Here is a 12732-nt window from a genome sequence, read left to right on the forward strand (position 1 = left end):
ACCAAGGCTTCTCCTTTCTCCACAAATTCCCATGGTTTAAACACCATGTTCCAGTACCCTACTTGGCCACATGCACTTGGGGGTTTCTCACTTCTGACCTTCCCAGTGAACTCTTATCTTCCTGTTAGGATGCCCTACACCCTTCAATTTTATTCTCTCCTGCTAAATCATCCCATTAGGGGTGATGGGGTCTCTTTTAGGCTGTGACATAAGTGTGAACTTGCTGGTATGATGGTTCCCTTTTGGACCTGAAGGAGTCTCAGGGAGGATGATTTCATACCTGGTGAAAAGGATGTCAGCTTCATATTTAAGGTGGAAATTCAGGAGAGCCAAGTTGTCTTCTTTGGTGCTTTCCTGCTCTTCACTGTCACTAAAATCAGAAGATGAGAAACAGTCAGCAAATGGAGAGCCAGTCTGAGCACTGAGTTCACCTAGGGCAGCTTCACTTCAGAGGGAGGGCTTCAGGTCAGACAAAAATAAGAAGGCCCTGGTACCCAGAGCTTCCCAGTACTTAAACTGGCTGTTGGGGACGATGATTAATCCCCATAGTGGGCTGGAGGGGAGCAGACTGGATCAATGTTTCTCAGACTTTTCAGGCTGTGACATATCCATTGGCTCCTTCTCTAATTCTTCTGCTTGTCACCTCTCCAAGCCCAAACCTCAGCACAGTGTAATGGAAAATATCAGTGGATGAGGAATGAAGGCATCTGGGTTCTAGACGTGGTTCTGTCCCTAACTTGCTGTGTGACTTTAGACAAGTTCCTTTACTTCTCTGAACTTCAGTGACCTCATCAGTAAAGTACTTCTTTGCCTGTCTCAAAGGGTTGTTGTATGAATGAATGAATGAATGAATGGAAAAACATTTGCTGAATACTTACTATGTGCCAAACACTGTAATTACTATGTCTGGGGAATCAAATAAGATAATATGTGTACATGAAAGTACTTTTAAAAAATGCATCAATTGCTATATACATGTGAGCTGTTATCATCACATACATATACCTTTTTTTATTTTTAGTGAGGCAGTTGGGGTTAAGTGATTTGCCCAGGGTCACACAGCCGGTAAGTGTTAAGTTTCTGAGGCCAGATTTGAACTCAAGTCCTCCTGAATCCAGGGCCAGTGCTCTATCCACTGCGCCACCTAGCTGCCCCACATACATATACTTAAGTGCTTCAAAAGACCTATAATGTATTTTTATGGGAGCTTCCTTCAAAACTCCTCTACATCTCAGTAGATGGTTTCATGAGTTGCTGTGGTTAAAAAAGAAAAAACAACCCCAAAACAAAAAAAACCTTATGGCGTGGTAGGCTGGCTTTCCAGTGACAAGTCTCTGAACTTTGCTAAACTGGTCCTCAGGTGATAAGTCCATTCATTAATAGGCCCTTACTCAAAGTCATTCCAGCTAAGTAGAACTTAACAGACCTGGCACTCTGCTGACATAGACTTTGAGAGTTCAGGGTTACAGTGATGGATCATAGCCATAGCTGAAGAACAAACAGTGGGTCCTGTCAACAGCAGGGAAAAACTTAGGAAATCCTTGAATCAGCATTATAATCATATTTCTATTCTGAGAGCAAGTCACTCATTGGCTTCCTTTCTGGGGTCAGGACCTGAGAATTTAGCTGAACTTCTAACTGAAATTCAGAAATGCTTGTGAGAATTCAAACATGTAGTTTAAGTTCTCTTGGGAACTAATAAAGGTAAACATTCCCTCCTCTCCAAATATTGCCCCCCCAAAAAAACCCCCCAACAACCACACACATACAACACCACCACAACAAACCCGAGACCAACCAAGCAAGCGAAACAAATAAACCTCAAACTAAAAAGATTGGCCGGGACAACCCAAGTGCGGAGGTGGTCATTTAATTTAATTAATGAATTGGCTGATTTTTCATCTTTACTGTGGACTTTCATCTTTGTTTGGTCCATAACTCAGACATATACACAGAGGCGAAATTCACTTTAGGATTGCATTTCTTTTCCTTTTTTTTTTTTTTGTGAGGCAATTGGGGTTAAGTGACTTGCCCAGGGTCACACAGCTAGTAAGTGTTAAGTGTCTGAGGCCGGATTTGAACTCAGGTACTCCTGACTCCAGGGCCGGTGCTCTATCCACTGCACCACCTAGCTGCCCCTTGCATTTCTTTTCATAAAAGAACTTAACTGTTTTGCTCTCTTCCTCTCTACCAATGAGTTAGGAATGCTTTAAATCATACATAAATCATTTATAACATGACCTCAGGGTCAAGTAGAAATTCCATGTTACAATTAATTTGTCTTAACTACAGACATGAACTCAACATGCTGTTATGTAGCTCTTCAGCCTTTGACACCAAGTCTGTAGAGAGTGTTTTGTTTTTATTTTGCAAATTAAATTACAGATTGGTGGGAAAAATCTCTAGGAGGATTATAACAACTTCTTAATTATCTCTAGCACAGAGGGACTTCTCTCTTTTAAAGGAGGCAAGGGGGGGCTATCCTGTTTGAGATAATATGTATAAAGCACCTGGTAAACCTTAGAACAATATATAAACATTATCTTTTTTTTACAAGAAAAGCCAGTTTTTTACTTAAAAGAGATTCATGGTCTCTGCAACTAGATAGCTATACTCTGGGAAAGGTCAGGCAGGAAAACACACACACAAAGAGTTCATAAGTGCACTCATATGCAAACTGTATACATGCATTAATATCACTGCACAACCTCCACATATTCCTTCTCCCTTTATAATCTTCCCTGTAGGTGGAGTCGGTAATTACTCACATGGTATAATTTCAGAGGCACCCCTGCTCAGAAATATCTCCCTGACTTGTTCATTGAACTCTTGGGAATTGATGAGGGATGAGACATCAGGAATCAAGGGGAAGTGCCCTTGGGAGAAGGGACACAGCTATTAAAACTGACACCTGAAAGTAAATGATCCCATTCCAGTGCAAGTTTGGTTACAGGGAAGAGAAAGATTGTCAAGAGGGATGGAATGGGGAAAGTGGAAGGGACTGTTGAAGCATCCGGGAAGGCAGAAAGGCTCAACTCAACTTGACTTCAGGATTTTGCCTTGAGCAGGCCCTGTGTGTAGGTGTGTGTGTGTCTACACGTAGGCACACCCCTTACTGCCTCCTTCAAGTTGTTGTGTTAGCATTGTGGACATCAGTCAGATTGCAGCCTTCAAAACAGCTCCACCCAGGAAAAGCTGGATATAGCACCATTAGCTCAACACACACACATATACACACACACACATGCACACATACATGTGCACACACCCACCCACACACTTGTCTTACTCACTGTTATCAATCATCTTTACATCAGGCTCCTGCTGTAATAATAAGAAAACTAATAGGACACACAGAAGAAAAGCTTGTCCCCTCAGTTCTATGTTGGTTATTGGATTTTTTGGATTTCAGTGATGGAGAACATGAGGGCCTTTGGTTCAAAACTCAACTCTTCTTTTGTTTGCTTTTTTTTTTTTAAAGTGAGGCAATTGGGGTTAAGTGACTTGCCCAGGGTCACACAGCTAGTGTTAAGTGTCTGAGGCTGGATTTGAACTCAGGTACTCCTGACTCCAGGGCTGGTGCTCTATCCACTGAGCCACCTAGCTGCCCCTAAAACTCAACTCTTCTAAATGGTCTTTTTTGACTTATCCTAGTACAGTCCCATAATATCTGTTACTCAGCACTTTTTTGCAGGGGTGTCCTGGAGGCAGCTTGAACTAACTCCCAAGAGATAAGCTGTTAAATTTTCATTGGGAGCATTTACACCTTGCAGCAAACCTACAGATCAGGGCTTGGTTAATTATTTTGTTGATTACTTAAGTCTGTCCACAGAGAGCTGGTTGTTAAACACTTTCCAGAATACTACAGCCCTTTTGTAATTGTCATGATACATGTTTTGGGATGACATCATTGTCTGTCTTGCCTCCCCTAGCAGATGATCAAGTCTCTGTGGGCTGGCAGGAAACATTTCTGTTCTGTGTAGTTTGTGGTTACAGTAAAAAGAGAGAGATATGGGTTCAGGTTTCAGCTCTTCCATTTACTAATATCATAGCCATCTAAAATCACTGAACTTCTCTGAACCTCATTGTCCTCATCTGAAAAATGAGGACAGTCATGCCATCTCCCCTCAAGAGTCTCTTTGAGGCAAGCACTCTGGAAGCAATTCGGTGCTGTATTATGAATATACCTCGTGCCTAATACATGGAATATGGAGCGAGAGCTGGCAAATACATGAAGAGTGTTGGAGACCTGGAGTTATCAGAAAGAGCTTAGGAAAAGCAAAGCATGGCCCCCTGACCTGCCAACCGTCAGGAGGATCTCCGTATTCTGAAGAAAAACCGACTTGCTGAACTCGAAATCCAGGCGGAAAGCTCCCTGGAGAAAGAGGAAAAATACCAATGAGAGCAAGCCAGTTAGAAAACCAGGGATCTCTTAGGCACTTGGTTTAGTATCTAGGGGACTTGAGAGCTGTGACTATGCTGCTCCATCCTGTATCCCCTACTTTCCCCCAGATAGGGGCTGGGTCTAACCCTTGTCCCGCTGTCCCAGCCCTGCATCCTAGCTGGCTGGGAATGTGCTGGGTGAGGAGAGATGATGGGCTGAAATGTGACCAGAGCATTTGGGAGGCTGCCAAGTGTGGCTCTTAGGAGCCAAATAAAACAGCTACTGAGAGGGGGGCCTTCTTGACCATTTCCCCTCCCTTTTTTTCTTCTTTTAAGAGCAAAGGGAAACAAAGAGAAAAATTGGCTTTGGAGTATGTCTGTGTGGGCTTCACGTGGCTTGGGATGGGGTAATGACCATAGACTTCTGGGATTTCAGAGCTCTAACCTGAGAGATCATCTACTCTACCCCATCTCATTTTAGAGAGGAAGAAACGGGAAGCCCTTCAAGGTGATGTGATCTGCCCAAGGTCACCTTTATGCAGATCATAGAAGGTAGACCTGGAAAGGGCCTTAGCCATAATTTAGTCCAACCCTTTTTGTTTTACAGAGGAAGAAATTTAGGGCCCAAGGAAGTCAGGTGACTTTCCCACCATCACAAAGTAATTGAGCTGCCTCTCACCTATTTCCTGAATGAGTGAGTTAAGTCAACTTTTCTCCTCAGTAAAGTGAGGGGAGCTGGAATGGATGACTTCTAGGGGCCTTTCTATCTCTAAATCTGTGAGCCTGTGATCCAACTGGGGGGTTACCATCCATGTCCTCTGACTCTGCATCCACAGTGACTTAAATGCAGAGCTGGAACTGGGACCCATGTCTCCTTAGTACCAATCTTTCACTTTTCCCTTTGTTCAGTCATTTCAGTCATGTCTTACTCTTTGTGACCCTATTTGGAGTTTTCTTGGCAAAGATACTGGAGTGGTTTACCATTTCCTTCTCCAGATCATTGTACAAATGAGGAAACTGAGGCAAACAGGGTTAAGTCACTTGCCCACGGTCACACAGCTATTAAGTGTCTGAGGCCAACTTTTTTTTTTTTGGTGGGGCAATGAGGGTTAAGTGACTTGCCCAGGGTCACACAGCTAGTAAGTGTCAAGTGTCTGAGGCAGGATTTGAACTTATGTACTCCTGAATGCAGGGCCAGTGCTTTATCTACTGCACCACCTAGCTGCCCCCTTGAGGCCAAATTTTAATGCAGGAACGTGAGACTTTCTGACTCCAGGACCAGAACTCTATGCACTGTGCCGCCTAGTTGTCCTTTTTTTTCCTGCCTTCTTTACTTCTAAGACTCTAAATGGTCTAAAACCATGTCATTCTCCTGTTGAAGAAGCTTCAGTGACTTCCATGTTGTCTCTGGGATCAAAGTTCCTGTATTTGGCATTTAAAGCCCTTCCCTTTCAAGTCTATCTTTCCAGGCTGGTTATGCATTACTCCTCTTCACTCGGTCTATATTCTATCCAAACTGTCCTTGCTGTTCCCTGGATCTGACATTCCGTCTTCTGCTTCTCTTGTGCTTTTGGCACATACCAGGAATGCTTTTCCTCCATGGAATCTTTACTTCCCTTTAAGGTTCAGCTCAGCTGACTCCTCTCCTAAGAAGACTTTCTTAATTCTTTCTAGTTGTTGGTATCCTCCCCAATTTCTTTGCATTTATTATGTATGTATCTTCTATTTATTTATCTATGTCCATGTTCTATCCTCAATAGAATATAAGCTCCTTGAAGGCAGGGATAGGGTTCTGTTTTGTTTTTTCCAGTTTCCATGCCCCTAGCACCGAGAACTATACTTGGAACATGGCTTTGGAATGTTTCTTTGTGGCAAAATGACTTGCCCACGGTCACACAGCTAGTAAGTGTCTGAGGCTGGATTTGAACTCAGGTCTTCCTGACCATAGGCCTGGCACTCTAGCCACTTAGGCCACGTAGGCGCCCCAGGCTTCAGAATATCTTGTAATAATTCCACTCCACCTTCTTTCTGTTCCTCTGCACCTCTGTTTTAGGATTTGGCGAAGATAGGGGCTCGCTGAGCTAGGTATGACCACCATGGTTCATGGTTCCCAGCTCTATTTTTCCAAATAGATCCCTTGAAAACTCCCTAGGCTCCCTATCCCCGATCCTGTGCCCAAGTGACAAATTCCAGCCCAGGGCCTGCCCTGTCTTCTCTTCTCCTGGTTTCTCTCCCTCTGAACTTGCCACCTTCTTTATCACTATTCTCTACCCCAAATGCACACAGCTCAGACAGCTGTGATTGATTTCTCTCCTGGCTCTGTTTTACAAGGCAGGATTATGAGTCCAAGCTGTTGCCTTCTTCCTTTTTCCCTCTCTCTCTTACTCTATGCATGGCTTGTTCATTTGGGTTAATGAAATATTCTGTTCTACCACTGGGCCCATCCTGCTGCCTTCCCAGGAGGTGCCCACGGGGGCCTCAAAATGGTAATGAGCCTCCCCAAGGGTCCTCCTTCCATGGGCAAGCGTGCGGTACGGGAGGGGATTGGGAGATGGAGGGGATGATTTAAGAATAAGAAATTTCATACTATGCAGGCTATTATTGGCCCTTTGGAATCTGGCTGATTTATTCCCAGATCTTGCCGCCTAGAACGATGTCAACAAGACCAGAGATGAGGAAAGTGAGTTTATTTCCTCCGGCAAAGAAGGCAGAGATCAATCCAGGGGGAACTGGAGTTGGGGATGAAAAATGGGGTTTCCTTCTGAGGGTGAAGAGGCTTATATCTAAGGGGAGATTGTCCTGTTGTGGGGAGGGACAGAATAGCAGTGGTCTGAACATGTGATCCTCTGTCCCATGCCCTGGCCTTCCCAAAGTTGGGACTAGCCCTTTCTCTGTTAATTATCTCCAATTTACCCAGTATATATATCTTGTTTGTACATAGTTATTTTCATGTTGTTTTCCCCCAGTCCGCCCCGCCCCCCCAAACATTGGGCTATGAATTCCTTAAGAGAAGGGACTGTCTTCTGCCTTTTTTTTTTTTTTTAAATTTCCAGTGCTTTGCACAATGCCTGGCGTGTACTAGGTGCTTTTGGAATGACTGGCTGACTGGCTCTGAGGAGGGCACCTCGGCCTTATAATTTGGTCATTTGAAATGTTACCTTATACCATCTAATGATAAGAAAAATATTCCAGCGCCTTAAAGGTACCCCTGCCTCACTCATATCTTTGGCTGCCCACTCTTCCCTGCCCTCCCTGGTCCCCTCTCCCACAAGCTTTTTACCTTGGCTTTTGCTTTGAAAAATGGGTAGCTGACGTTGCAGACTTTCTTGTTGATCCTCCTCTCCTCGTTGATGCACTCAATGCTGCCATCCGAGTCATCCTGTGGTGCAGGGGGGCAGAGAGTAAAGAATCAAAGCCTGATCTTAGCCTTCTACTCTTCCCAGCCTGGGGCTAAATCCCTGAAAGAATGGACCCCTGGGAAGAGAGCCATTTTGCCCAGCATGGCTGGTGGGAGTGGGGAGGGGATCATGGTGGAGAGTGTAGAAAGCCTAGAGCCAGGGAAGTCTATGACCTCTGGGGGACTGGCGAGCCAAGCTGCTTGATTCTATTTCGACCTGGGGGGAGGTCCTCAAGGATGTGGGTGATCATCAAGGAAGACATCTAGAGAGACTTAGAATGTGGTCCACGCAGGAGGTAGCGTGAGAGTGAGAAGGCAGATTGACAAGAGTGAAAAGCCAGGAAAAATGGAGAGTCACACCCCCATCCTCTTGTGACTGACCTGGCACTTATATGCAAGGGAGACTATCCAGCCTCCTCCTTCCTCATTATGGCTTTTCTGACTTTTAAAGGGCTTTCTCATCTTTAATCCAGAAGGATTAGAGGGAAAGCTCTAACCCATTTCCTTGCTTGCTCTTTGCATTTCTGTGCTTAGTGGGGAAGGGAGATAACATTTTGGGCCAAGATGAGGTTTAGGGGTTTTCAGTTAGCCAGGTCCCTCCTGGAAAAGTGAGCTCATTTGTCTGGGGTGGGGGCAAAGAAGGGTGGGACCTGTCAAGGGGGAGTTCATTAGAAAAGTGTGTTCTTTTGCCTCCTGGTTGATAAATCCAAGAAGTAGTCAAATTTCTGGCGGGTGGTCTGAAGGCCGATGTCTGCTGATGGCAAACCCTCTGCGCTACCCTAAAGAAGCAGCGGCTCTACGTGTAATGCATATCATCATAAGGAAGGCTCTGGTATATGTGGTACAGCAGGAAGAAAGGGAATAAGCATTTATTAAACACCTACTGCTTTACAAATATCTCATTTGCCCTCGCAACAACTCTGAGGAAATTGAAGCAGACAGAAGTCATCATGATTTGCCCAGAGTCACACAGCTAGTGAAGTGTCTGAAGTGGGATCTGAATTCCTGTCTTCCAGATTCCAAACCCAGCACTCCATGACTCAGTTAGAAAGAAGACTGGCTAGGGATTCTAGAGGTCTGGGTTCTAGTCCCGGCTCTGCCACTAACTAGCTGTGTGACCTTGTTCAAGTCACTTCATCTCTCTTTACCTTAGTTTCTTCCTTTACAAAGTGAGGAGGTTGAATGAGATGATAAACCCTGGCAATATATGATGCTCAAGATAGCACAAGATAAGTCCCAGGAAGGTCTCATTCAACTAAAATATTTGCTGAGGTTCTGATTTGCCAACTCCCCACACCTCCTCTGCCCTCTCCTCCTTTCTGCTGCCTCTTTCTAGTCTCTCTCTTTATGAAGGACCCACGCTTTTCATATGGTCTGGGCTTGAAACCCACCTGTAGTGGGGTTGGGAAAAGAAGAGAAAGCATGCGGTGGTACAGTGGATAGAGTGCCAGTCCTGGAGTCAAGAACCCCTGAGTTCAAATCTTGTGATACTTAGCATCTGCCTGCCTCAATTTTCTCATCTGTAAAAGGGAATAAGAAATAGCATCTATAGCACCGGCCCTGGATTCAGGAGTTCCTGAGTTCAAATCCGGCCTCAGACACTTGACACTTACTAGCTGTGTGACCTTGGGCAAGTCACTTAACCCCCATTGCCCTGCAAAAAATAAAAAGAAAAAGAAATAGCATCTATGTCCTAGGGTTGTGGGTTTGTTTGTTTGTTTTTTTTTGGTGAGGCAATTGGGGTTAAATGACTTGCCCAGGGTCACACATCTAGTGTCAAGTGTCTGAGGCTGGATTTGAACTCAGGTCCTCCCGAATCCATTGTGCCACCTAGCTGCCCCCTCCCAGGGTTGTTTTATGAAGATAAAATGAGATATTTGTAAAGTGCTTTTCAAACTTTAAAATGTTATGAAAATGCTGTTGTCTTTTCATTATTCTGGTTATGAAGTCACTAGCCATGTGGTTGAGGACCTTACCTCATTTTCAAGCTTCTCCCTACCAGCTGTTTAAAGTTGGAAATAGAAGAATTTAACTAAAATAGCCTCAATACAAAGGCAAGTCATGTTCTGCTGGTCCCAAGTGGGCCTTGAGTCTGTGACTTTTGAGCACTTGGAGCATAACCTGATTTTTGAATCATTTTCATGTGATGTGTGTTCTGCCTTATTAGACCAGAGGTCCCTGAGGGTGGGGGCTTAGTCTCCTCTGTAGGCCGCAAGCTCTCAGGCAGGGCTCTCTATCTTTCTATCAGACCAGAAGCTCCCAGAGACTGGGGTAGCGTCTCCAGAGTCTGGTGGGCTCAGATCTCAAGATACCAGTGGGCCAGGTGGACAGAGGATGGGGTGTGTGACTAGCACACCCCAACCCGCTGTCAAAAGGAAGCCACAGTGAGTGAAGTGTGTCTTTCCTTGTTATAATCCTGAATCAGGGGTGTGCTGAAGCCAGGCCGAACTGCCAGCGAATTATTAAAATTTCCGCATGAGCATTTATTCCTCAGAAATCAGCAACTGCTACAAATGGCGGGGGGTGGGGGGGGGTGGGGGGGGGGGGTGGGGGGGGGGGGTGGGGAGTGGGTGGGGGGTGGTGGGGGGTGGGGGGGTGCTATTGTTTGTTGATTGTCTAGATTTAAGAAAGTGATAAAGAAAATGTTAACAATCCATGTAAAGCTGAAAAGTGTGTCATGGCTGTGTTTTTCTCTTTGAGAGCTGGTTATTAAATATTTACCAGCACGACCCTTCTCTGAACACTGTGGACTCCTGAATGACTTCTGGTTTCTGCTGGCTTCTCCTCTGATTCTTCTGTAGTCATTCTGTGTCAGGTTCCCTTTGTTCCATGACTTTAGATCCCCAGTTGCCAACACAATTTATATACCATTTATATTTACATTGCCCTCTCTTCCTACCCCCCCCCCCCCCCCCCCCCCCCCCCGCTACGTACAACACCTGGGGGCCAGTGTACTGCAGCTGTCTAATTTCTTTCTGTCCTTCCACTGTATGGGGAAGGGACTTGACACCCAGCAGACTGGAAGTTCCTGAGGTCAGAGACTTTGTCCCCCAGCAGACTATGAGCTCTCATGATCCTTGAAGCCCCCCACCACCATTAGGCAGGAAGTCAAGCATCAAAGGCCAGTTGTAGCCAGATCTGGGGTTTTGTTGTTGGTATTCAGCCAGGTGGTGGCTAACAGCTGTTTGCAGTACAAGGAAAGGAAGTGGATACCACCAGTTGTGGCAAAGACAAAACAGAGGTCAAAGCATCGAGCTGAAGTCCAAACCAGGAGGTGTGCTTCTGAGGTTCCACCTCCAACCTATCAGACTGACAGAAATGGTAAATGATGGAGGGGCTGTGGGAAAACAGGTCCACGTGTACACTGTTGGTGGGGCTGAGAATTGGTCCAGCCATTCTGGAAAGCAGTATGGAATTATATATGGAAAGTTACCAAACTGTGCCTATTCAGCTATATTACTAGTAGGCCCCAAAGAAATAAAATAAAGAGGGAAAGGATCTCTTTTATATGCACAAAAAAAAAAAATGTGCTAGCCCAAAACAAAACAAAACAAAACAACTAAAGGGGCCTTACCACCTTTTAGAGAATAGCTAAACAGATTGTGGTATACAAATGTAACGGGTTATTATTGTGCTTTAAGAAATGATGAAATGGACACTTTTAGAGGAAGCTGGAAGACCTGTCTCGCCTGCTACAGAGCCGAAGTGAGCAGAATTAGAGCAGTTAATACAGCAAGTAGATCATTCTAGAGAAATTAACTTTGTAAGACTTCAGAAGTCTGATTAACATGCAGTGATAAATCATAAGTAGAAAAGAATGATGGTGAAAGATGCCTTTCACCTCTGGACAGAGAAGTGATGAACTTAAAATGCAGAAAGAGACATATGGTCCTGGATGTGGCTAATGTGGGAATTTGCTTTGCCAGACTATATAGATATGTATTGAGGGATTTGTTTTTCAGGTTTAAATTTTTTTTTTTTTGGTTCAGTGTGAAGGAGGGGCAGCAAGAGGGATGGATTCATAAACAAATCTTATTACTTGAAAAATAAAAATAAACCATTATTTAAAAAACCCCAACAACATCCTGGGAGTTGAAGAAGACGAGCCAAGCCAGAGGGACACCCAGAACAAGGATGCCAGCAATAACAAAACTGGATTAAAAATCACTGGTAGGAGGCAAGAGAGGACCAGAGAGGGGGCGGCTAGGTGGTGCAGTGGATAAAGCACCGGCCCTGGATTCAGGAGTACCTGAGTTCAAATCCGGCCTCAGACACTTGACACTTATTAGCTGTGTGACCCTGGGCAAGTCACTTAGCCCCCATTGCCCCGCAAAAAAAAAAAAAGAGAGGACCAGAGAAAAAAGGTGCAGGTTTGTTGGCACGTGTGGAAATACATATGTGGGTGTAAACACATATGATACAGACTAATGTTAAAGTTGTGTCACAAAAATTAAGGATTTGCCCAACATGGTGCACACCTTTTATTGCTTCGACGCTCAGCTCTTGCTTGCTAAATCAGCAATCATGGGGGCAGCTAGGTACACAGTAGATAAAGCACCGGCCCTGGATTCAGGAGGACCTGAGTTCAAATCTGACCTCAGACTCTAAATCAGCAATCGTGTGCCTTTTCCCTGGGTGCTTCATTGGCTCTGAACTGGAAGGGACCTTAGAGGTCATCTAATCCAACCCCATTTTATAGATTAGAAAACCGAGACCCAGAGAGGCTAAGGAACTTGCCTAAATTCACTCAGGTAGTAAGTGGAAAAGCTGAGATTCAAACCCAGATTGACTCCAAATCCAGCTGTCTTTACTGGGCCCCATGACCCCTCTGGCGTCCATTCTAGGGACTGACTGACTCACTGGATGTTTGGAGGAGGCAACCACCTTCTAGATGTTTCCAACCTATTTGGTTGGTGCTCTCTGCCTTACCCAGGTACCCAGGACTGATGTCG

The 12732-nt window shown here is 44.9% G+C and overlaps 1 protein-coding gene across 1 annotated transcript in view; it reads right to left on the reverse strand.

Moving 5' to 3' along the window:
- ITGA11 (integrin subunit alpha 11) overlaps positions 1-12732 on the reverse strand; it is a 156531-nt gene that overhangs the window by 13197 nt on the left and 130602 nt on the right. Inside the window, exons 21-23 of the mRNA XM_043980465.1 lie at positions 7664-7762; positions 4299-4375; positions 281-370 (exon numbers count right to left, since the gene is read on the reverse strand). Coding sequence (XP_043836400.1) covers positions 281-370; positions 4299-4375; positions 7664-7762 — 266 coding nt within the window. The remainder of the gene's footprint in view (positions 1-280; positions 371-4298; positions 4376-7663; positions 7763-12732) is intronic.

The sequence above is a fragment of the Dromiciops gliroides genome, chromosome 2 (genome assembly GCF_019393635.1).
Source record: "Dromiciops gliroides isolate mDroGli1 chromosome 2, mDroGli1.pri, whole genome shotgun sequence".
Classification (NCBI taxonomy): Eukaryota; Metazoa; Chordata; class Mammalia; order Microbiotheria; family Microbiotheriidae; genus Dromiciops; species Dromiciops gliroides.